Source organism: Phoenix dactylifera, chromosome 13 (assembly GCF_051530095.1).
Source record: "Phoenix dactylifera cultivar Ajwa chromosome 13, Ajwa_hap1_PhDact_Kaust_v1.1, whole genome shotgun sequence".
NCBI classification, from domain to species: domain Eukaryota; kingdom Viridiplantae; phylum Streptophyta; class Magnoliopsida; order Arecales; family Arecaceae; genus Phoenix; species Phoenix dactylifera.
In genome coordinates, this window is record NC_143202.1 from 26,403,187 (window position 1) to 26,428,329 (window position 25,143).

At 38.6% G+C, this 25,143-nt stretch overlaps 3 protein-coding genes across 6 annotated transcripts; 2 read left to right on the forward strand and 1 right to left on the reverse strand.

Annotated features, from left to right (window-relative positions):
• Window positions 1–1,589: 1,589 nt before the first annotated feature.
• Window positions 1,590–13,734, reverse strand: LOC103703213 (mitochondrial import inner membrane translocase subunit PAM16 like 2-like). 4 transcript variants are annotated; one of them, XR_003384900.4, is made up of 7 exons: window positions 13,529–13,734; window positions 12,726–12,813; window positions 10,496–10,626; window positions 9,386–9,606; window positions 7,546–7,623; window positions 1,902–2,038; window positions 1,590–1,807 (listed from the first exon to the last, which is right to left on the reverse strand). XR_003384900.4 is itself a non-coding variant. In XM_008785993.6 (4 exons), the coding sequence occupies exons 1-4, from the start codon at window positions 13,529–13,531 to the stop codon at window positions 9,484–9,486; spliced, it is 345 nt and encodes a 114-aa protein (XP_008784215.4). In that variant the 5' UTR covers window positions 13,532–13,734; the 3' UTR covers window positions 9,323–9,483. The 4 variants fall into 4 exon arrangements, 1 of the variants encoding a protein (XP_008784215.4); XR_015972665.2 differs by having other exon boundaries at window positions 1,902–2,045; XR_016398210.1 differs by lacking the exons at window positions 1,590–1,807; window positions 1,902–2,038 and having other exon boundaries at window positions 4,382–7,623.
• On the forward strand, window positions 4,412–6,192 carry LOC103703260 (scarecrow-like protein 21). Its single transcript, XM_008786040.6, has one exon. The coding sequence runs from the start codon at window positions 4,412–4,414 to the stop codon at window positions 6,014–6,016; it is 1,605 nt and encodes a 534-aa protein (XP_008784262.5). The 3' UTR covers window positions 6,017–6,192.
• A 1,557-nt stretch (window positions 13,735–15,291) lies between the features above and the next one.
• On the forward strand, window positions 15,292–18,557 carry LOC103703211 (zinc finger protein STOP1 homolog). Its single transcript, XM_008785992.6, has 2 exons — window positions 15,292–15,463; window positions 16,654–18,557. Exon 2 carries the CDS (start codon window positions 16,867–16,869, stop codon window positions 18,370–18,372), a length of 1,506 nt encoding a protein of 501 aa, XP_008784214.3. The 5' UTR covers window positions 15,292–15,463; window positions 16,654–16,866; the 3' UTR covers window positions 18,373–18,557.
• The last annotated feature ends 6,586 nt before the right edge of the window (window positions 18,558–25,143 follow it).

The following is a 25,143-nucleotide window of genomic DNA, read 5'->3' on the forward strand; positions in this document are numbered from 1 at the left end:
CAGATAACCTTCAAATATCTCTTCCAATCTTTAACACTTGTAATCAGCTACAAGGCCACAAGGGACAGATGGCTCAATTAAATTGCCTATTTTGGCGGAAAGAAAGAATGGATGTTTTTTTTTTTTTTTTGTGAAGAGACCTGACCAAATATCATCCTGGAAAAGAGAAAAACAGAAGGCTACAATAAAGATAAAAAGATGACGGAGAAGTGACAGAAATGAAGTCTTACAATTGGCACTAATTCCTCTTTCCACAGTTTATTATAATTGATGAGACCTCTGCAACATGGAAGAACATTGAATTCCATAACCAATTATATGCAAGAATTAGTCCAACCATATTTAGTCTGGATCAAGCTGTTGGTATGGTGATAAATTAATCCAAAGCACATCTTTTACTAAGAAGAACTGTATTTAAAATTCAACCATATTTTGGCAGGGCGAAACCATCGATATGATGACAACTGTTGTGCATGAACCCGAATCACTAATGCTAGTCCGGGTGCCTCTCCTTTCAATGGCATCTAAAGTTGGTGCTTATGTATTTGTTCTACGTCATATTAAAGTGATAAAATTCCGATCTCTTGCCAATTCGGTTTGTCCCAGTTGTCACGACAACTTGGAGGCGGCCAAAATTTGAATCTTTCAACAGCAGTTATAGACAGGATTTTAATAAAATTTTGTCGACTTTAACTGATAAAGTTTTCCTGCACTTTTGGTGTGAAACAACTAAGCTTTTGTTTTCATTTCACAGAGCATTTTTCTCATGTTTCCCTGCATGAAAACCGTTACACTTATGATAAAGGTTTTCTTCGCCCCCTCAGTAGTCAATATCCCTCAAGTTTCTTTGTCGTTTCTTTTTATTTATTTATTTTGTTATAATGTTCCTATGATACTTTTTGTGGTTCATACATAGAAAAAATTATCTGATTCATGCTGATGCTCTGGGTGTCGTCTTTGATAGAAGCTAATTTTCTTGTATCATCTTTGATGGAGGCTAACATTCCCTTTGTTTTCGGGTCTCCATGTCTCTTTCATCCTACCAAACATCAAAAGAGCAGTATACCCTCTACAGCAACCTGAGCAGCTCCTAAGATAGTCTCACAATATTCCACTCAACAAATTTTAATCACCATCAGAGTGGTATGGCATAGTAACTCAAACAAATTATGTTAAAACTGATCAGCTTTGCAACAATGTAGCATTTTCTCGGAATGGCCTGTGGTTGCTATTTGTGAATTGCAGCATGGTTGCATAGACTGATCAGATAATATAATTACTTTTTGCAAATATTGGTTAAACAATGCTGTTGTTGAATATCTATGGTAAGAAGTCATTGAATGCAGAATTGCAGATGTAGGTCATATAACACTGGTCTGAAACTGGACAATGGTAGCTACAGAAGTCAGTTCATATCGAAACAGAACAAATATATATATATATATATATATATATATATATATATATATATATATATATATATATATATATATATATATATATATATATATATATATATATATATATATCTGGAAACCTGCGACATAACCAAAGGCTGGATTATGGATAAATACAAGGCATGCAAGCATCAAATGAATAAATGTCTAGCATTCCTCCCATCTTTCCTACCAATAACCTCATAAACGCCGGCATGGCTTTTATGAAACAGTGTACCAGCATATGCCAATCGAGCATCATCTTTGGCATGGCAACCGATAAATGTCTTCAAAGCTCGATGGCTTCCTACTGGCCTCAAGATCCTCATAAACATGAATTGGATCACTTTTTTGCCTCTGGCAAACAGAAACTGCATCAATAGGCCAAAGTCTATTGTAAAGTGGAAATATAGCATGCAATACTATTATAAAAACGAACAGAGTATTAGAACAAAGAGAACCTACAGAAAATATTGCAGCTGAACTCACGAATTCCCCCACGAAAATGTATGAATAATGACTTGGACGTATTTTATACGACATTTGTGCGACTTCAGATTCTACTGAATTTTGAAATAAATTGCACTCTCCAGGCCTTCAAGCTGAACCCTTGCAAAATTTAAAACACCAGCATATGCAAACTTTTCCAAATCATATACCCATACAATTTGTTAATAATACTACTCATCATCATCAGGATAATAGAACCCATCTTCATCAGAACAAGAATCGAGACAGAAGTTATCAATAAGTAGCGTCGCATGATCATGTTCTATTGAAAAACATACACTTCTGAAAATAATGATTTTTACTTCAGAAGTGTATGTTTTTCAATAGAACATCATCATGCGACACAACTTATTGACAAATGGACCTAGTTTCCAGCTTAAATGAGAAACATTCAAGTCTTCCTTAGTCTCCAGCTTAAATGAGTTAACATTACCAATTCTCGTCCTTCCAACAGCAATACTTTCACAGAGAAAGAGGTTATGAATTGGCTTTAGCAAGTTACAAGCTCTAACGTTTCGTTATCCAAAATTGAAGCTAAAAATACCCCAAAAAATGTTTGCTTCTTTCAACATAATAATAAAAAACAAACACAAGTTCAGAAAAGAAACAACTATATTTATTCTAATTTGGTTCGCAAAGCAACAAAAAATAGATCTCTTCTCATAATAAAGTTCAATCATCCAAGATTGAAGCCAAATACCTACAAAATTTACAGCTTTCTCAACAGGTCACAGATACAACAACCAAAATGAGTTCATATTTGGCTGAGGCATTGGCCATCCATCCTCTTTCTTCGATAATATCTAAATTATTAAATATATCTTATTTTTTTAATAAGGAAGAGTGTTAATTTTCTCTCTAGCGATTGTTTGGATAATTCCACTAGATTGTCTGGATCTACTGAGAGCAGCGTCAACAGCTGAGGATTTCTTGTTAAGAAAGGTCTTCGTATTTCTTTCCTTCCAGTAGACCAACGAAACTGCGGCGATCAACATGAAACAGTTGATTGGAGGTTCTTCGACAGGTGATTTCTTCTCCAAGTCGAAGATGGCGGCAAATTGCCTTCCAAATCTCCATGACAAACAGGCATTGAATGAGGACATGATCAATAGATTCGGCAGGATCTCACAGAGGAGGGAAATACTTGTTGAGTTTTCTATTGAGATTATATTCGGTATGGAGTTTATGCTTCAAGCAGAGCCAGAGGAAATACTTAATTTTCAAAGGCACCCGGGGCGGCTTCCAAAGCGAATCAGCACGACAGTCTTTGAAACTTCTTTTGTTCCTATGAATCATTACTTTGGGTCGAAGGAACGGGGTTCCAAGGGTTGAATTCTCTCCAGTAACAAAAGCCTTGGTTCCATTCTGTGTGTTGGGTCACATTTGATGATTCTGTACGAAAGGAGAAGCCGGAATCATGGCGCTTCAAATTCTTTTTTGCCTCAAGGCGCAATCAACAAATCTTTTCCGATCCCATTTTGTGGACTTGAACTCAGGTCTAAAAGGACTCCCAACAGATTAGAATTTAGGTAAAAATTATGAGGACCCATGCAAATATGTATTTAGTCCCACATCAGTTATTCGTGTAATAGACCTTGGATGCTTATATAGGATCAATGAACCCAAATAATATCTTCTAGCTAGCTATTTTGGATGAGGTTCTGAATTGTAACAAATGATATCAGAGCGAACCCGACTTATAACCTATGTAGAGTATAAGACGCTGCAGCACGGATCTTGACAAACCAGAGAAGTATATGAGAACTATATTTAGTCCCACGTCGGTTATTCATTAGAACCGAAATGATAGCTTTTGGTTAGTTTTTTTTAAGATGAAGTTCTGATTGTTACAAAGATTGTTGGAAAAAAATTCGGATTAAAAATAACAATAGCAATAAAAAGAGTAGAACTATTTTTCGGTGCTTGTTATTAGAATATGATGATAGGTGTAAACTTTTCTTTGCAGGTTGTGGGTGATATATAACAAAACCAAGCAGCATATCCGTTCCCACGGTATCCTGTCACTGCTCTCAGCTATCGAGGTTTTGGAGGGGACGAAGAAGGGCTGGTGGTTGAAAAGGTTGGAAGAAAAGAGCTTATAATAATACGGGATAAGATAATCGGTTGAAGGGGGAGGGATTGCTTCTAGAAAGCGGGACAAGGCGACAAGTCGTGTGGAGACAAAGTGATGATTCCCAGCTCTTTCCTTCCCTCTTTGTTCTTGGTCGACTGCCTCACGGCATCTTTTGAAACATTCTAATTCCAACCACTTCTCTCACTCCTCAAGGGAGCCCCTCATTAAAACCAAGACCATAGGAAAACGTAGAACAAAACAACGAGAAGAAAACGCCACCCACCGTCTCAACCTCGGAATCCAAGAGGAATATCGATCCAAAGACAAGAAGAAAAAGAAATATCAAGGCAAGAAGATATCCTTCATTCAAAAGAGCCTTTATTTTATATATATGCCCAAGAAGGCAAAGCCAAGTCCTTCCTCTCTTCCTTTGGTGACACAACGGAATTTTCCATATATCTCCTTTCTCCACTTCCCTTACAATTCTAATTACTCCTTCCATTGCCATCTCTTGCACCCTCTCTCCTCTTGTGCATCTGCATCTGCAACTCAGAGAGAAACAGAGAGAGAGAGAGAGAGAATGCAAGAAGATATTGGAGAGGAGATGCCAGGTCTTGACTTGGGAATTGGCAGCACTTGGCGTTCGAGCACTGCAGAGAAGAGGAACCAGAGAAGAGGAGAATCCAATAGTATGGCATGCGGTACCTTAATGCAAGACGTCTTAGATAAGAAGTTCTTTGGGTTGCTTCAAGCAAGGGAGAGGATGTTAAGAGCAGACCCCAGAAGGAATGGTTTGGAGGATGGAAATCGTCTGCAACTGACTCATTTGCTTCTCGTGGCTGCCACCGCAGCTGACGCAAACGATATAAGCTCAGCCGTTGATGCCTTGCATGAGTTGTACGATCGTGTCTCGTTGCATGGTGATCCAATCCAACGGGTCGCAGCTTACTTCACAGATGGCTTGGCCGCCAGACTTTTAACAGGAAGGTCTCCATTCTACCGAACGATCATGGCCCACCCCACACCAGAGGAAGAATTTTCAGCCTTTACCCAACTCTACCAGGCTTCCCCGTACTACCAGTTTGCTCATTTCACTGCTAACCAAGCAATAATTGAGGCCTTTGAAAAGGAAGAGATGAAGAATGGAAGAAGGCTACATGTCGTAGATTTCGATGTCTCGTATGGATTCCAATGGCCTTCTTTAATCCAGTCGCTATCTGATAAGGCCACAGGCAGCAAGCCCATCTCTCTTCGAATTATGGGATTTGGTCGAAGCATTGAGGAACTCAAGGAAACCGAAACGAGGCTTGCCAATTTCACCAAGGGCTGTTGCAACCTGATTTTCGAATTTGAAGGGCTGCTGACAGGTTCGAGAAGCAGGGATTTTAAGATCGAAAAGGGTGCGACGCTTGTCGTGAACCTGGTTTTTTACCTGCAAAACTTGAGAAGCTCTTCGGACGTATATGATACATTGATGGCTATCCACTCGCTGAATCCATCTGTGGTGGTTCTGGTAGGGAAAGAAGGTAGCCAAAGCCCACAAAGCTTCTTATCGAGATTTACGGAGTCTTTACATTATTATGCAGCCATGTTCGACTCGTTGAATGACTGCCTCCCGTCTGGGAGCGCAGAGAGGCTGAGCATCGAGAAGAACCATCTGGGCAGAGAGATCAAGACTGCCATGACTAACGAGGAGAAGGAAGAGGAGAAGCATTTGAGGTCCGAGAGGTTGGATACATGGAAGAGAAAGATGGAGAGCTTCGGTTTCGAAGAAATAAAGTTGAGTTCGACGTCTGTGAGCCAAGCAAAGCTGCTCTTGAAGATCAAGAGCCACTGTTCAAGTCTAGGACATGATGGTGGCGCCGGTGGGTTTCGAATTTCTGAGAGAGATGAAGGGCGTGCAATATCTTTAGGATGGCAAGATAGGCTTCTAACAACAGTTTCTGCATGGCACTGCATACGGTCACCTAATCACTCACCTGGATGCAGTTTGTAGATGGTTAAACATCTCCACCCTCTACTCTTTAAGTATTGATTGGTATTTGGTTATTTCTATCCCTCAATGTAGATTTTTCAAAGAAAGATTATCCCAGTCCTATACAATATCACGGATCTCAATTGTCCAAAGCATCAATGAAACAACTGGATATATTTTTGATTTCTCCACCATTTCAATTCTTTGAGTTTCATTATGTTGTGCAAGAAGACTCAGCTTTTTTGTAGATGGAGTGGTTTCTGGATGGATAGAATTTAAAGGAATGGAATTCTTTGCTATAAACTCTTGAGAGCAATCCTGTGAAAATTCTCATTTTAGCTGATTTTTCTATGACGATTAACTGAGGAATCAGGGAGCAATTCAGATTCAGATACTAATGGAACAGTAGAAACTATCTGTTTGTAGATTCAGATGCTAGGGACACCCTTTTTCTGTGTACCTGTATGCCTAATAATGATGCCAGCTTTGGAAATGATTTTGGATACAATTGACAGTCTCGACAAAAGAACAACTTGTGGTTTCCTACCGAGAGAGAATTGAAAATGATTTTGGATACAGTAGCTGCACATAAATGATAACAATCTGAATTTACTCATTTTTGAAAGACAGAGACAAAAAAAAAATCTCAATTTGCACAAAAACATGATCTCAATTTCACATTGATTGGGAGCCAAGACAGATAACACTACATCTAGATTGCAACTAATGTCATCTAACAACTAAGTCTTGGGCTTAAGCAACCAAGAGTTTTTTTAAGAAATGTACCTCGGTCTAAATAGATCAAGCAAATAGAAATGTATCAAGCAAATGATTCTAATCTTCTGATTATGAAAGTTATCATAGATTAAGATTGTGACTTTTGCAAACCTTCCAGCTTAGAATATGTCAATGTGGCTGACAAAGAGGTAGTTGGTATAGATAGAGATGGCTTATATGCTGTTTATTTTTATTTTTTATATGCTTCGAATGACCTATTCTTAAGTATTTGAGTCAATTCAAACAAGCATGCATCATGTATGAGTGGCTCACTAATATATTATATTCCACCTAATCAAGATTCGCAGGATATCATTAGTGGAAGTTCCCCTGGACATCTTCATAGGTTCAACCATCAGAGTATGGCCGGAGAATCTTTTGCTAGATATATTGGTTTTCTTATGTCATATAATGTCGTATAACATTTACATGTAGGAGCATATACTTTTTAAAAGCTATCAAGTCAGGATCGACCTTATTAAGATTTTCGACTTCTTCATTGTCGTCCAAAGAGGGTTAAAATGAACAATCTTATTGCTCCATGTTTCACAAAGTTTATGCGACAACCAATCCTCCAATACAATTAGTCAACATGGATAATCTCATGGTAACAGAAAATCGTGTATAATTGAAGGAAGATTCATTCTGGAAAGTATCTTGTTTGCTAAGTTTGTTAAAAGAAGAGTGTATTTGAGTAGCATTACTCGCATGGGAAGGATTGTGTTAACACTATTCTGAAAACAAATGATAGAAATCAAATTTTGTACCGGTACCTCGCTTTGGTCTGAATCAGATTGCCAGCCAATCTTCTAATGCATTAGTTTGCTTACGCCATTTGTTTATATCCATATCTGCCACACAAAAAAGAGGCAAGAATGGTTTAGCCATAACAGAAAGGGACAGAGTTCAGGTTTATGTATTTTTTTCAGAATTACAGTATTCGCCTATTCGAAATACTCCAAGCAATCTAAAGATTATGATGATTAACTCAAAGGGAGGAATCAATTAAGAGACCAGGAGTTTTACAATCAGAATGATTTTTTTTTCCTGAGAAATTATAATCACAATGAAAGTACCATTTTTTAACTGTAAGAAGGTGCCATTTTTTAAGTATAATGGGAATTGTTTTTAAGTATTCTCTACATGACACTAGCAGGACTCACATATTCCACTTAATTACCTACTTGGTTAGTAGTGTTCGTCAGTAAAATAAACCAGAAGAAAGTTTAATCGTATGAGCTGCAGAACACAGACTTCAGGTTTTTATTTTATTTTATTTATATATTTGTTTATTTTTATTTATTTATTTATTTGGAAGGAGACATCAGGAAGAATATTAGAACAGAACCAAGGAAGATTGTACAGCAAATTTGGTTGGTTGTAGGAAATTATGGGTTTCTATTTTGTAAATCATGAAGGGGTTAAAATTATGCACTTCTGATATTTACAATATGATGCGCATCCTGAGGGATCCAAGTTAATCTATTATTATGACTTGAGCCAACTTATTATGATGTAAGTCAGCCCCTTGTGTTTTCAATAATTTGTTCTTCAGTTCATGTAAAACATTTGCATGTATGGATCTAGCTAGGAATGTGAGAAACTTTGTTGTCACAGACAGGTGATAAGGATATAAACCAAAATAGAGCAATCTCCAAAGAAGTATCATCATGCCATTCAAGAGTGTGAATACGCCCTGAAAAGATTAGACTCCACTTGAGAAAGTTATGCTGGTCTCGAAAAGAAAAGTTTGAACTTCATGGAACATGTTCCAAAAGAATTGATGCTGAATTCCTTGCCTAATTCTTCAACCAAACGCGGCAAAATAAGGTTCAGACAGCAAATTTTTCTTGTTCTCCTGGTCTATATTATCAGGTCAATTGAGTCTTGGAATATTACAGAGTGTACTACCGCCGGCAGCCCTGCGTCGCATTCCACTAACACCAATAAATTCAACATTAGAAGGATTCCATTTTGGAAGTCAGAATAAGATATCAATGCGGTCAAATCGGCTCCTGGCCGGCGAATATCCACTAATAATAGATAGACATAGGACTACAGAAGTCTATGTTCTGCACAGTGTATCACTGCTTGGAGTTTTGTTTTATCCTCAAGTTGTGACCAACTTGAGGACTTTCAGCTAGATATGGGGAATACTCCCATTGCGGAATTCCACCAACAGCCATTGATTCAAAATTGTAGGGAACTTTTTGGAAAAGGAGGAAGGTGGTCTTGATCTTCTAGTAAACAGTACATGAAGCATTTCTATTAAGGCAAGGGAAGGCCTTAGCTTTATCAGCCGAGATGGAGATGAAGGGATCTTGATTTATCTTGGCCAATATAATAAGTGAAAAAAAGAGAGGAGAAAACTGAGATTTTCCAATACACCAGTCAATATTCAAAGACCAAGTTATCAGAATGTTGGCCAAAATAATAAATCTGAGATTAGAAATTATATTCAAACATTGATTTCAAGATTTACTAATTAAGAAAGTTTTTTAAGAAATAAAAATTAATTGGAAAAATATCAACCGATATAAATATACTGTATCAACCAATATTTTGAATTTTATTGATTTATATCAGCCATGACAGTAGGGCCAAGATACATACAAACATACTGATAGAAGTGGAGATCTTGGCTGTGATAAAAACATTGCCGAGATAACAGTTGCATTGCGAAGTCCCAACAAGGGGAAGGTTAGCAGACTTCATCTTTTTCCCTCTCCCTTCCCTTGGTACACAGCTTCTAGGCATTCTTTGGCCCTGTGAACCTTTGACTGCAGGTAAAAGCTCCCGTTTTTGGCGTTCCTCTCAAACAAGCCATCATACTTCTGCAAATTTGGCAAAATGAATGACTCAGATTCAGATACCAAATTTTATATGATATATGACTTGGACCAGGTGACCACAGTACAAATTCTATTAATAGCAACCACCACAACTAAATATTCCAAAATAATTATGCTGCTGTACACTGTATGTGAGAAATGAGTGATTCACTATCCAGAGTAAGGGTGCAAATGAGCCAAGCAGCTCGCGAGGTGCTTAAGTGCAACTCGGATCCAAGCTCGACTCAACTCGACTTTTACTGAGCTCGAGTAGCAAGATAGTTAGCTCAAAGGCTCGCCGAGTATATAAATATATTATTTATAATATATATTATTAATTTAAGATTTTAAAATATAATATTATGTTATATTTTGTTTAACCATATTTTTTAATTATGACTAAAGCTCGAACTCAAGCTCGAGTATAGCTCAATTAATATTCGAATCGAGTCAAATCGATCTCGAGTATTGCTTTTTTTGATCGAGTAGAGCTCAAGCTTAAATATTAAGGCCCGATTGATCTCGAGTCGAGTTTGAAGCCTGAGTATTTTGAATCGAGTCAAGTTCGAGCCTCTAGCTACTCGACTCGACTCGGCTCCATTGCACCCGACTCCAAAGGTAGTGAGTTAATTGACTTCATCTTATCAGAGTGTTAAGCATGAGATGTGACTCAAATCAGGAAGATTCATCAAGTGTACAGTCAAATTCCATGCTTCCCGATAAATTCAACATACGAGAATGATAAAATGCATGGAAAAAAATAAATCAATCTTTTATTGCATGAAAAGGTGCAGGATGGGAGAATAACAATCGCATATATACAGCAGGCAAAGAAAACACTCAGCCACTAATTGTAACAATCAAGCAATACACATGTGAATCAAAAACCAACCTGCAGAACCTCTTCCCAGGTTGACTGCTCGCTAATCCCCAATATCTGCCGCGCCTCCTGTTCAGTCATGACTTTACTAGCTCTGCGTATATTTTGTATAGTTTCATTTGCAACACCAGTTTTATTAGCATCTGCCAAGAAAAACAGAGAGAGAAAAAAAGTAAAGCACTGCTTGCATGCATCTGTTGTGTTATAAAGATAAAGACAACTGTATGATCTTCAGCTCATTGCCAAATTTCATAAATGTCAACCTATTTGTCTGTAGTAACAGCATAAAAGGACAGTGAATATTGATCAAAAAGCAATTACTAAGAAGATATCTGCCCAAACTCTAACAGCCAGTGCAGATCATATCCATGAATTGTATAGTGCCTTTCTCATGCAAAACAAGTCAAAAATGCACGTATATGTTTAAGATACATATTTAATACCATAGATAGAAAACTTTTAAGCTTATGCAAGGTGACAATTTATTATTAGAAAATGCTAACCTTATTTGACAAAGATGAAGGCTTTTCGGTTCAATTAGGAAACCCTTTTCATAAAATACAACATTGAATTAACAATATCCATTATGAAGATTATATTATTTAACAAATCTCTCTCTCTCTCTCTCTCTCTCTCTCTCTCTAAAATTCAAAAACATGATTCAGGATGTTAACGGAGAAGTTTCCTTAATAACAAGTTTTCGCTCTGAAATCTGTTGCTTGATAACTAAAGTTCTGGAATATCATGTATTTTTTCATATTTTCTGACTCCTCAAAAACATGTTTTCCACTTAGATTAGCCTGTTCTTATAGATATATGTTTCCACAGATGATTTCCTCTCATTTCCCTCAAGCTTGAGACTTGAAAATCTATAATCTAGTAATATAATATTCTACTTATTGTCATTCTATTGTTAATGTTCGGAAGAATTATGTGTCATCCTATATAGTGTTTATCCAACTTCTTTTTTTTTCTGCAAGTGAAAAGTGTGTCCTGTCCCATAGGTGAACACACGCCAACCGTCCGCTACAAGGTCTAATCCCAAACCTCCTTCATACGACACTGGTGGCTGTACCACTAGGCCAACCAGAGGCAGAGGTGGTTTCATTCCTAAAACAACTTTAACTCGAGCAGACATGGGACTAGATTTGGAGGGGCAAAGGGAACTCACTATCACAAACTGTCATTGCTTCTATATGGAATTTGTGCGCACGAATGGAAGCTTTAACGTATTATAAGGTCACATGGCCTTGGAAACACGAGAGATTAACAAGTTAAAACTTCGTAGATTGGAGATGACTTTTAATTTTGGGCAGGAATAAGAAAGTTTATTGGTACATAACATAACATCGTTAATACATACCAATTCTGGTTTTTAACCGGCAACATGTATCGACCAAACCAAATATGAAAAATACTTCTCTCTCTGACATTGTTTTGATTAGTGAACACTTTGATATACAAAGCATGCGGCCACACACAAAACGGAGTCAACGCTTGATGCCCAGACTCTCCCTTATGATCTATTTTTTGTAAGATTTGATTTTCTTGATATATTATTCTAAAAGCTTTACTTTATATTTGGAATTTTACAATTGGTTGAATAAATAACAAATTATAGACAAGAAACAATTTCAGCATTAAATTATTGACCATTACTTGCTTTAACAGCCATTCAACTATTATACTGTACTTATCATACTATAACTTGAACAAACAACCATTATTCAACACCACATCATCATGGTGAAGTCTTCAAACCAGTTTTTATAACATGATGAAGCTTAATGTTTATTTTTCTTTTACAGGATAAAGGGAGCGCATGACTTTTGTAACCAAACAACCATACACGCAATTTCTCACATACATTATGTGAAGAAATTTCAACACTAGTTCAATTGTTAGTTCTGTATTTTTCCATATTTAAGGATTCCAAAAGGCCTCCATTTTCACCATCTTTGGGCCTACAAGATGGAGTGCTCTGATAATGATATCTTCTCAAAGCATTTGAAAATTTGAAAGGTAGTTCTGTTACATAGGAAAAACATCACAAAGTAATTCTTGTCCCAGCTTACTAAGAGGGATCGCAGTATCTGAAGCATAAAATGGGGATAACAAGATGAGAAAGTATGAAGAACATTCCTATTCCAAAGTCACAAGCCTTCAAGGATCATAATAAAGAAATACAAGTAGAAATGAATCAATAATAATTAATAATAATGATGTATGGCACCAGACTTACTTTCTAGCGCTTTGCGATACGCTTGTAAAACAGCCCTTCCTAATATCCCAGAACCCATAATGATCAGGTTGGCAAGAATCTTTGCAGCCTGTTTTAAAGAAAGAAAATGCAAGATAAAGCATCAAAAATATGTAGTCAAGACTGCAAATAAACTGTGATAGATAGGAATGCATTTCTTTCTGCCCTCGATAAGTTAAAATTATGTCAGCATCTATGAATAAAATCCTCACTATTATCTTATACCGAACAACTATTACGTGGATAAATAATCCAATTAGCCTCCCCTATCGATGAATCCAAAATTTCAAAATTTCATCTTAGCACAACCAAGAAGCCCTAAAATCCTCGATTGAATAGTCTTGGCACGATAATTCAATGGCCAAAGGCAATGATAGATACAAAAGTAAGTTGTAATGTACAATGAGGAAATTAATAATTACTAATGCTTTCTAACAGATAGAAGTTTGCCATAGGAAATGCAACTAAATTTTGGTGCAACGAGTCAGCCTTTGAGATTTTAGGAACGTTCTCCTGGCTTACTTTAGAAAATATGATGGTTCGTATAGTTTGGCCAAAATTTGATTTTGAGAATGTAGGAGAGTAACCATGTAATTCCTTGTCTAACACCAGGTCCCAACCTACTCCTGTCGTCTCTCTCCCACCAAAACCCTTGTTCCACTCGACCAAGAATAGCAACAGGAAGAATCCACAGACACAAAAAAGAAAAAAATCCCTACCCTGACCTTGACCCGAGCCACGAAACCAAATTCCAGAAAGAAAGAGAAAGACAGGAGAAAACGTACCATGGCTGCGTTGGAATGCGGACAGTTTGGCTCCGGCGGGACGTCGTCGGATCGATTAACCGATCGAAACCCTAGAAACCTCACTCCGATCGGGGAGGAGATGGGATTCCGGGGGCCGGGGGGACGCGAGAAACCCTAGCTGCGGGGACGGGGGAAAAGGAGGAGGCAGGCGATGGTGGGTCCGGCCTCGACTTCCATGGCTGCCCGCGATATTTATATCTACCGCGGATATCCCAGAGAAATTTTATAGGCTTATTTTTGCAGCATTTCTCTGGTACGGAACTCCGTATAAACGTTTCTCTGCGGAGCTACTTGCCCATAGGAAGCTCATGCACGCTGGATATCTCCACTGACGCATCTAAGCTGGCCAGCCGGTTTTCAGGTGCGCCTATCCGCATATATTTTTCTATGCAGACTAATTTCTTCTTAGACCTTCCTACATATTTTTTTTTCTAAAATTATTTAATTATTTTAAAAATGATATCAATTTCTCTAGAAATATACGTTGAATACACCAGGGAACCCTGGATCCTCCCTGATGACTCTTCCCTCTTTTATTTGTTTCAAGAAAATTCCATTTTTGATCACCAAATTCCTCTTTTTCACCCTCTCTTTCCATTCTTTTTTCTCTCTTTATCATCCTTTTTTTTTCTTTTTTTCAACTCTTCCTTTTCAACAACCAAACACATTTAAATTAATTTTAATAATTTTAAAAATTATTTGGAGAAATGAAATAAATCATTGTTTTGAAACTAAAAACTTCTAAAGCAGCCTAAGATGATGTTCCAGTGGAGACTTGGGTATCACGAGTGAAAGAGCTTTGAATTTAATTACTTATCAGGCGCGGCCTAATATATTTGGGAGCTTAAGATCTTTCCTGCAGTGAGCCAGCCTAAACGAATTTATAGAAAGCCTTTTTTCTTTCCATTTTGTCTTTAGGGCCTTTTCTGTAGTGAGTCTTCTTTGAACCGGAGACTTAGATGACCGCCTAAGTCGCCTAAGAATTGGGCCGGCCCTGCTACTTATGATTTTTTTTTCTTTGTTTTCTTAAATGATTTGAGAGTCTAGGTTGCCTACCTGTGTTAAGCTGGTGAACCAAGCTTGAATGGGATCTCCCCAATCCAATCAAATCCATTCCAATTTGAGAAGATTAGAATGGCTTCAACTTGTTGATGTCTATCTCCTTGGCATTTAGTGCAAGCCAATTATAACTTGCCCCAGGGAAGCTCAGTGAAGCATCCTCATCTCAGAAACTTTGCCGGCCCGCTCTCTCTCCTCACTCTCGAAGGCGTGGGGCTTCTCGGAGTTTGTTCCCCCTCCACTGGGACGTCGTGCTGTCGTTTCTCTGGGTTTGGGTTGTATCTTTCGGGGGAAAGAACGATTCTCCTTCTTTTGCGGCATCAACCGTTGGATCTTATAATATCTGCTTTGAGATCTGTTCAGGATGCGGTCCAATGGTTAGACGTCGCGAAATAAGATCAATCATTCTTCCGCGCGAAAGATACAACCTGAACGCCGTTTCTTTCTATGGGTTCCCAACGTCCTCACGCGTTTTCGGTGCCCCCTCCCCGCTCTGATGTCCCCTACTAGCGTTTCAAATTAAACGACTCCCCTGCTAAAGACACGAATAGGACCCCTTCAGCGTGGATTTGTACTCGACAGCATGGTTGGAATCGTTTAAGATGCAGAGTTTCGCAGGCATACTGGAAAGCCAACCTCCCTCCGTTCTAAGCCTTTATTTATGGAACGAAGCCAAGCTCGTTGCTGGGGACTGGAGAACTCCGTGCTCGGTGGAGGCGTTGAGGGCTCTGGCCGAAGCAGGGATTCTCGGTCCGGAGATGGGGTTTTGATCGGAGGAGGTGGTATGAGGTCCGTCGCATTCGATTCTCCTGGCGCTCTTGATGCGTCTTCTGTGGGTCGTACTCCTCGTCATTGGTATTTTTTAACCTCTTCTTTTCGGGCTTTGGTGCTTGAAATGTGAGGAAAATACTTTTTGTTGGGTGAGATTTATGTGGAAAGATCGTAGCTTTTTCGTTATCCGTTTGTGGGGAAATTGATGTGCTGCGTTTTCGGGGGGTTTTGATGGTTTTTTGTGTGTGTGTTTTTGCGCAAGATTAGGGATTTCGATCGACTGATTTAGAATGGAGGGCTTTTTCGATGTCTTTTTTTGGATCACCACAAAACAAGACAAGCATCACTGACCTATGTAACTCTGTTTGTGAGAAACAAGGATTAAAAGTTAACAAGATATCACGTGAACAGGGGGGACATTTTTTTCTGTTTGAATCCTGATTGATTACGCTCTTAAATTAATGAGCGACTCCGATTAAATTGGTTGAGAAACAAGGGCCCTTATATAAAAGAAATTTTAGTTTTGATAATGAGATACAACATGAATGTTACGTATGATCTAGGATTATATAAAAGAAATTTTGAACTGTACAGGTTTCGGGGTTTTGCACTTAAAAACCTTTTCATGAGGTTTGGAGTTGAACCTATCAATGACTAGGTTTCTTATTAACTCATAGGTTAGGTTTTGATTAAATCTAATTAATAGTCAAAAGAAAAAAGACTTGTTGCTGCCATAATCCCATCCATTCGGCAGCACTGTTAGCTTCTCCATAAATGTGCAAAAACTCAATAGATAATAGGGATTGCATCATTCTCCAGCAATCCTATAGAAGTGGATGCAGCCTACCTTCAACAAAAGGCGGATCATATCATCAAAAAAACAGGAGGTGGATCAGAAAGTGATCTGATAACCATCATAGAGTTGCCGTCTAAATAAATTTGTGAAGGGCTGCAATGTGTATATAGCATAATTCATCCCTCCCATGCTGCAATTCTGCCATTGGAACCATGGTATCAAAAACTCTAACGCCGCTTGCTACAATGAATGCACGCACTTTAGATAATAAAGCCTGCTCCACCTGAAGCACCTCTCTCCAAAATTGACCTTGAGGAAGCAGGAGGGTGGCTCCTAAGAGAAACATGTTATTTGGAAAGACATAGAAACTACAAAAGGAAAGCCATCAGCATTTCTCCTTTATCTTCTTGTTTAAAGCCTATTCTTTTTCTTCTACTTTCCTTTTGTTTTCCTTCTCATCTGGCTTTTATCATGGCAGCAACCCACCTGGAACTCAAGTGGACACATTCCATCCATTTCTTGATTAGTAGTAGTTCGGCAGCAAGAATCTTAGCCTCTCTTTTCTTCTCAATGCTGCCAATCCAAGCTTATGCCAGGCCTCAAGAAAGCTTCCCCTTCGCATGCTCTTCTTTAGGTAGTCTAAAACTTTGAATGAGTTTGCATCTAATACAAAGGTGAGGAAGGGCTTAAAATGGATCATATGCAAATACCAACTTCTGAAGCTTCCTCTTCTATGAGCAACCAATCTGAAAATATTAATCCAAACCAACTGTTCACCCAATTTGGTGGAAAAAGTCTAAGCTATGGTGCCGGAAGTGGACAGTCATTCCCCAAGTACTCCCAGAATTTGGACTTCTCATCCATATGGCCTTACGATTCTGAGCAAGTAGTTAAAACACCAGATCAAGTTGCTCCATTTGCTAACAGTCAAATGGGTGAGGCAGTGGATTGGGATCCAAGAGCAATGCTCAACAACCTTATCTTCATTGATCAAAAGATTCACCAAGTTCAGGATGTAATCCATTCAGCCATTGATATTGAAGGTCCATTCTCTATCCAACCAACTGAACTCGCAGTGAAGCAGCAGCTCGTGACCACAGATCTGGCTTACATCATATCTCAGTTGATCTCAACGGTTGGTAATCTTCTTCCGTCAATCAACAATACACTTCTGTCAAATACTCCTCCAGTTGGGAAGATGGGTGGGACTGTTGGTTCTACCCCTAGCTTTGCTTTGACTGGTACTTTACAACAAAACAAGGGCTTCTCTTCGGAGAAAAATGTGGTTATGGAACACAAAGACTTGATCAGAAGTTTGACTGATTCTGGGAATGAAGGAATCAAGCCAGTTCCTGTCAAGCACCATGATGTGAAGGTCCACAAAGATAGTCTGGATGGAGAAAATCTTCCCGCAGGCTCATATGAAATTTTGGAACCAAAAAAGGAGGACATTTTAGCACCACACCCTCACTTCTGTCCAATCTGCAAAAAGGGATTTAAAAGGTCTGCGAACCTAAGGATGCATATGAGAGGCCATGGAGATGAGTACAAAACCCCGGCTGCCCTTGCAAAGCCAAGCAATGAAGCAAGCTCAGAGCCTGTGCTCATAAAGAGGTATTCATGCCCCATTGTTGGTTGCAAGAGGAACAGAGAGCATGAGAAATTCCAACCACTGAAGACAATTTTATGTGTGAAGAACCATTACAAGAGGAGCCACTGTGACAAGAGTTACACCTGCAGTAGATGCAACGCCAAGAAGTTCTCTGTTCTTGCAGATTTGAAGACTCATGAAAAGCACTGTGGATGTGATAGGTGGCTTTGCTCTTGTGGAACGTCGTTTTCTAGGAAGGACAAGCTGTTGGGGCATGCCAATCTCTTCCCAGGCCACAGCCCTGCGATCTCCACGGGTGATGTCAAAGATTCAGGAGTGACAGATCAGGGGAGGAACATTGAAAAAATAACTGAAATTGGTAGCTTGGGACATAACTTCCCCGGAAACTCTGTGGATGATCTTGATGATGATCCTTGCTATTTCTCCCCTCTGAACTTTGGTTCGCTTAAATATGGGGGACTGGGGGACAGTCCACAACAAGCTTTGGATGCCTCAGAAAGTTGGTTTTCTCCTTCTGAGCCTTGCAACATTGTCCAAAATAATGGAGATAACTCGAATCTGGATCACCTTGGAAAATGGCGGTGACTAGAAAACATCTTACAGCTCAGCAGCATGTCTTTAGTTCTTTACATGCTTTCCCTAGCTTTCTCTGTTTATTTACATTTGTTGGTAGGGGACCTTTTGTAAGTTAGCTATTTCATGTTCAATTAGTGCTTCTTTGTACATAATTTATTTTATGTTCATTATGAATATTTCATCCATGATGCTCCTATCTTATTAGCATACTTTTAATTTACATGCATGGATGCAGTTAAAAAGTTCAGATTCTAAACATTTGACACATCATGCATGATCGAAATCGAGCTACATTTTTTGCACTAACCTGGAGCATAAGTGCAATGTAGGCATGTAGGGATTGTGGCCAGAGGTAAACATTTAGAATTTGGAAAGAATGAAGAAAATTCATCAAAAGTCTGGAAGAATTTGGATAATTTGGTCTAGTAATCATAGTATGCAAACAACAGATGTACTTGTATATTTGTTCATATAAAAAAATCATGAAAAAGGCAGCAACCAAAAACCATCAATAACAACCATGGTTAGCATTATTATTATGTAAGCTATCAGCTTTCCTAATATGATTAGTGAATAATTGGTGAAATACAGCACCAAATTAAAGAATCATCGAACAATCATTTCATTAACTGGGAAAAAAAGAATAATTAAACAATCATTCAGTAATTAGGATATTGCTCAGAGTTATATTATAGAATTGTCAACAAATATTGCTCCGCTTTCCAGCATTATAATTGATCAGAGTTATATTTTGCTGCAACTAGACCTATTAGTGTCAATGTGCCTCTTAGTATTCCAAATAGCCATATTCTCTCAGGTTGTGCGCAATTTGTTTTCTTTATTTCATTTTTCTTTTTATATTTAGTGGCATAAAGTTAGTCATCAGCTAGAAGAAGTATACTTTTATATTACTCAAACCAGGATGCCAATTTCTAATGAATGGAAAGCCCCAGGTTGGCTGGCTCTGATAATACAAGAATAGATGAGAGGGATCTAACTGAATGGTAATTTGATGGTTGACCTATAAACAATTATTAAAGCGTTTGTCATACTATAGCAAACTTTTGCATACTTGATTTCTGCTGAACTGCATTCTGTGGAGCGAATTTGAATGCAGTGTATCGTAAAGCTTGTCATAAGCATGCTCCTCAAAATCCTTTCCACCATGTACTTGATCTTATGATGTTTGTGATTGGAAAATAATGTATTCATTTTGGAGATTCTCTTTAAAAAGCCACAACAAATCCACCAGGCAAATATTGGAAACTTGGACATGATTTTTCTTTTCCTCAAATGCTGCAAAACTTTTTTTTGATGTAAAGAGGAGGCAGAAAGGAGCCACTCGGCTTTTATTGAAGATTAATCATATTTACGACAGAGATAAATGGTAGAAATGAGTTACATTGTCAAGAGAGGAAAGGAACAAATGCGAGAAAAAGAATCAAAATGGTTCCAAACCAAGTGTCTGATAATTAATGGAGGAAAGAACCTCATCCATACCAATATGCAGGAGCATTTATTGATTGAAAGTTTCAAGCAATTTCACAAAGATTTTAAAGACAAAACATCAGAATCTAAAATGGCCACAAGCTCCAAATTTCAAAGAAGCTTGAGAAAGTCTTTGACACCAGGAATAATCGATTTTCCACCACCATTTTGTTGGGTTATCCCTCCTATGTTGGAGGAGACTTAGCCCAACAAATGTGGGCTAAATTAATTAGTTTTAGCCTATTTGGTTGGACTATTTTTGGCCCAAAACGTGAGGCCCATTAGGGCAACCTTTTATGTTGAGAATGCAGGGTATGTGAGCCGTCTTCCACGAATTAAAAATAGAGGGAGGCAGGGGAGAAGATGCAGAATTGATATTCAGCGCGCAGTCTTGATCAAATGACGATCGGGAGGTGATCCGTAGTCCGATCGAGCTGAAATTTGGACAGCAGGTTCGCAACACGTGGTTCTTCAATCTGTACGGTGTGATAGCCATTTGCAGTCTTCTATCACAGTCAGATTTTTCAGAAACGTGGCTGCTGTTTATGTGAGATCTTCTCAATCTTTCTCTCTTATAATTGATGTTTGCCAAGAATATTGTTCTTGAGATTATGTGGTGATATATGCCTCTAGTTTTGGCTAGAGAGAACAGATTGTATACCCATTATTTGTTGATAGTGGAAGTTTTTGGGTGGACTACGGTCCCGTGGTTTTTACTCTCCACATTGGGGAAGTTTTCCACGTAAAAATTTGGTGTTCCTTTTGTGTTTTATTTTTCTGATCAGCTAAGTATTTGTGAATGCCTTGATATATATATATTAGGTGGATTGGCTCTAGTTGTTTGTTTTCTAACAGGTTTACACAAGGTGGGAGAGTTGTTGATTCCGTTGTGCTTTAATTATCTTGTTTGTTGTTACCTCCGAATCCCAACAAGTGGTATCAGAGCGAGGTTGTTGAATTGTTTTATCTTGTGTGAACAATGGAAACAAATACTGCTAGAATGATTAATCTGAATGGTACTAATTATCATACATGGAAAGAAAAGATGGAAGATCTTCTCTATGTGAAAGGTTATCATCAACCGGTATTTTCTACTATGAAACCTGATGATAAAACTGAAGAGGAGTGGAAATTGCTCCATCGACAAGTGTGTGGATATATCAGGCAATGGGTAGATGACAATGTTTTGAATCATATTAGTGGAGAGACACATGCACGCAGTTTATGGACCAAGCTTGAACAATTGTATGCCCGGAAAACTAGAAATAATAAATTGTTCCTCATAAAGCAGATGATGTCCTTGAGGTATCAGGATGGAACTCCTATGACAGATCATTTGAATACATTCCAAGGGATCATTAATCAATTGGCCACAATGGGTATCAATTTTGATGATGAGGTACAGGGATTATGGCTTCTAGGCACTCTGCCGAACTCGTGGGAGACAGTGAGAACAACTTTATCTAACTCAGCCCCGAATGGTGTTATCTCAATGGATTTAGCTAAGAGTAGTATTCTGAATGAAGAGATGAGACGAAAATCACAGGGTTCCTCTTCACAGTCAGATGTCTTAGTTACTGAGACGAGGGGGAGAAGTAAAAGCAGAGATTCGAAGTACAGAGGCAAGACCAGAAGTAAGTCCAATAAATTCGCTAATGTTGAGTGTTATCATTGTGGTGGAAAGGGGCATATCAAGAAGTATTGTCGGAAGCTGAAGAGGGAAAACAAGCAAAACAAAGATACAGATAAGAAGAAAGATGATAATGATAAAGATCAGGTTTCCATTATTGAAAACTTTCTTATTGCTTGTGATGTTGATGTTGTTAATCTTGCATGTCATGAGATGAGCTGGGTAGTTAACAGTGGTGCTTCTATTCATGCTACATCGCGGAGGGATTTTTTTTCAACCTATATAGCTGGTGATTTTGGGGTTGTAAAAATGGGAGATAGTGGCATAGCCAAAGTTGTCGGTGTAGGCGATGTTTGTTTAGAAACCAACAATGGCACAAAGTTGGTTCTTAAAAATGTGAAACATATTTCCGACATCCGTTACAACCTACTTTCTGTGGGTAGACTTGATGATGAAGGATTCTGCAATACTTTCTCTGATGGTAGATGGAAGCTCACTAAAGGAGCTTTGGTTGTGGCTACAGGTAAAAAGCACTCAACTTTATACTTGTTACAGACAGGGCTCTCCAGAACCACTATCAATGCAGTGGAGAATGAAGATACAGTTGAGTTATGGCACAAGAGACTGTGTCACATGAGTGAGAAAGGCTTATCGATGTTGGCTAAGAAAGGACTACTACATGGAGTGAAGAGTACTCATCTAAGAAATTGTGCTCACTGTTTAGCAGGTAAGCAGAACAAAGTTTCCTTCAAAGCATCCCCTCCTTCCAGAAAACCAAATGCACTTGATCTGGTGCATTCAGATGTTTGTGGTCCAATGAAGACAATGATACTTGGTGGTGCTCGTTATTTTGTGACATTCATTGATGATCAATCAAGAAAGATATGGGTTTACACCTTAAAGACAAAGGATCATGTATTGGATGTTTTCAAACAGTTTCAGGCCTCAGTTGAGAGAGAAACAGGGAGAAAGCTGAAATGTATCCGAACAGATAATGGAGGAGAATACTCAGGTCCATTTGATGATTATTGTCGAGAACAGGGTATTCGGCATCAGAAAACACCTCCGAAGACACCTCAATTGAATGGTTTGGCAGAAAGAATGAATAGGACATTGGTGGAGAGAGTCAGATGTTTGCTTTCACAAGCAGGGTTGCCAAGATCTTTTTGGGGTGAGGCTTTGAGTACAGTTGTACATGTATTGAATCTCACACCTTGTGTTCCCTTGCAGTTTGATGTGCCAAACAGAGTCTGGACAGGTAAAGATGTTTCTTATGATCATCTTCATGTCTTTGGATGCAAGGCATTTGTGCATATTTCCAAAGATGAAAGGTCCAAACTTGATGCCAAAACTAGACAGTGCATATTTTTAGGGTATGGTCAGGATAATTTTGGGTACAAGTTTTATGATCCAGTTAGCAAAAAGCTTATTAGAAGCCGTGATGTCGTGTTCATGGAAGATCAAACCATACAGGACATTGAGAAAGCAGATAAGACAGAGCCACAGTATAGTGATGACATGATAGACTTGGATCCAGTTCCTATAGCACCAACACCAGTGCCAGAAAATGCTGATGAGTTGCAGAATGACCAGCCAGATGCAGTTGATGTGAATGAAAATGCTCCCATACAGGCTGAAGCAAATAATGATGCTGATAATCAGTTGCAAGAACCAGATGTTCCAGCTCAACTAATTAGGAGGTCTAATAGAAATAGACAACCTTCCACACGGTATTCAACTAATGAATATGTGCTACTTACTGACGGGGGAGAACCCGAAAATTATGAAGAAGCGATGGAAGATGAACACAAGAAAGAATGGATTGAGGCCATGAAGGATGAAATGAAGTCACTATATGAAAATCACACCTTTGAGTTAGTAAAGTTGCCTAAAGGCAAAAGAGCTTTGAAGAATAGGTGGGTGTACAGAGTGAAGCAAGAAGAACACTCATCATGTCCACGGTATAAAGCTAGATTGGTTGTCAAGGGATTCAGCCAAAGAAAAGGTGTTGATTTTAATAAAATATTTGCTCCAGTTGTGAAGATGTCATCTATTCGAGTTATTCTCGGTTTAGCAGCTAGTCTTGATCTAGAGATTGAGCAGATGGATGTCAAGACTGCTTTCCTTCACGGTGACTTAGAGGAAGAAATTTATATGGAGCAGCCAGAAGGTTTTGAGGAAAAGGAAAAAGAGGATTATGTATGCAGATTAAAGAAAAGTCTTTATGGCTTGAAGCAGGCACCGAGACAATGGTACAAGAAATTTGAGTCAGTTATGGGGGAGCATGGTTACAAGAAGACAATTTCTGACCATTGTGTTTTTGTGCAGAAATTTGATGATGATGATTTTATTATTTTGTTACTTTATGTTGATGACATGTTGATTGTTGGCAAGAATGCTTCTCGGATTGATAGGTTGAAGAAGCAATTAAATAAGTCTTTTGCTATGAAAGACTTAGGGTCAGCAAAACAGATCCTTGGCATAAGGATTAATCGAGACAGAGATGCTAAGAAGTTGTACATGTCACAAGAAAAGTACATTGAGAAAGTGCTTCAGAAGTTTAATATGGACAAAGCTAAAGTGGTTAGTACTCCTCTTGCTACTCACTTTAAATTGAGCACTAAACAGTGTCCTTCTACAGATGAAGAAAAGAAAGACATGCAGAAAGTTCCATATTCTTCAGCGGTAGGAAGTTTGATGTATGCAATGGTGTGTACAAGACCAGACATGGCTCATGCAGTTGGCACAGTTAGTCGTTTTCTTTCAAATCCAGGAAGAGAGCATTGGAATGCAGTGAAGTGGATTATGAGATATCTTCGAGGTACGTCCAGTTTGAAACTTAGCTTTGGATGTGAGAAACCTATGCTAGTTGGTTACACAGATGCAGATATGGCTGGAGATGTTGATACTCGCAGATCTACTTCAGGTTATCTAATTACTTTTGCAGGAGGAGCCGTGGCATGGCAATCAAAGTTACAGAAGTGTGTTGCACTTTCTACCACTGAAGCAGAGTTCATTGCAGCAACAGAATCATGTAAAGAGTTGCTATGGTTGAGAAAATATATTGAGGAGCTTGGTTTCAAGCAAGAGCACTATGTGTTATATTGTGATAATCAGAGTGCTATCCATCTTGGTAAAAACTCTACCTTTCATTCAAGATCGAAGCATATAGATGTGAGATACCATTGGATTCGAGATGTTCTGAGTTCTAAGCTGTTGGAACTTGAAAAAATTCATACAGATGACAATGGTTCTGATATGTTGACGAAGTCTTTGCCAAGAGAAAAGCTAGAGGTATGTCGATTGATCTCCGGGATGGTGAATCCCTCTACATAGTCGGGAGGGGGAGATTTGTTGGGTTATCCCTCCTATGTTGGAGGAGACTTAGCCCAACAAATGTGGGCTAAATTAATTAGTTTTAGCCTATTTGGTTGGACTATTTTTGGCCCAAAACGTGAGGCCCATTAGGGCAACCTTTTATGTTGAGAATGCAGGGTATGTGAGCCGTCTTCCACGAATTAAAAATAGAGGGAGGCAGGGGAGAAGATGCAGAATTGATATTCAGCGCGCAGTCTTGATCAAATGACGATCGGGAGGTGATCCGTGGTCCGATCGAGCTGAAATTTGGACAGCAGGTTCGCAACACGTGGTTCTTCAATCTG

Bases quoted from the DNA above. Each gene is read 5' to 3' on its own strand.
- LOC103703213 (XM_008785993.6), bottom strand. The intron at 10,627-12,725 runs GTAAGTCTGGTG...TTTTCTTGGCAG, and splicing joins GTATCGCAAAGCGCTAGAAA to ATGCTAATAAAACTGGTGTT. The intron at 9,607-10,495 runs GTTGGTTTTTGA...CCAAATTTGCAG, and splicing joins CCTGGGAAGAGGTTCTGCAG to AAGTATGATGGCTTGTTTGA.
- LOC103703211 (XM_008785992.6), top strand. From the start codon at position 16,867: ATGGATCATATGCAAATACCAACTTCTGAAGCTTCCTCTTCTATGAGC.
- LOC103703260 (XM_008786040.6), top strand. From the start codon at position 4,412: ATGCCCAAGAAGGCAAAGCCAAGTCCTTCCTCTCTTCCTTTGGTGACA.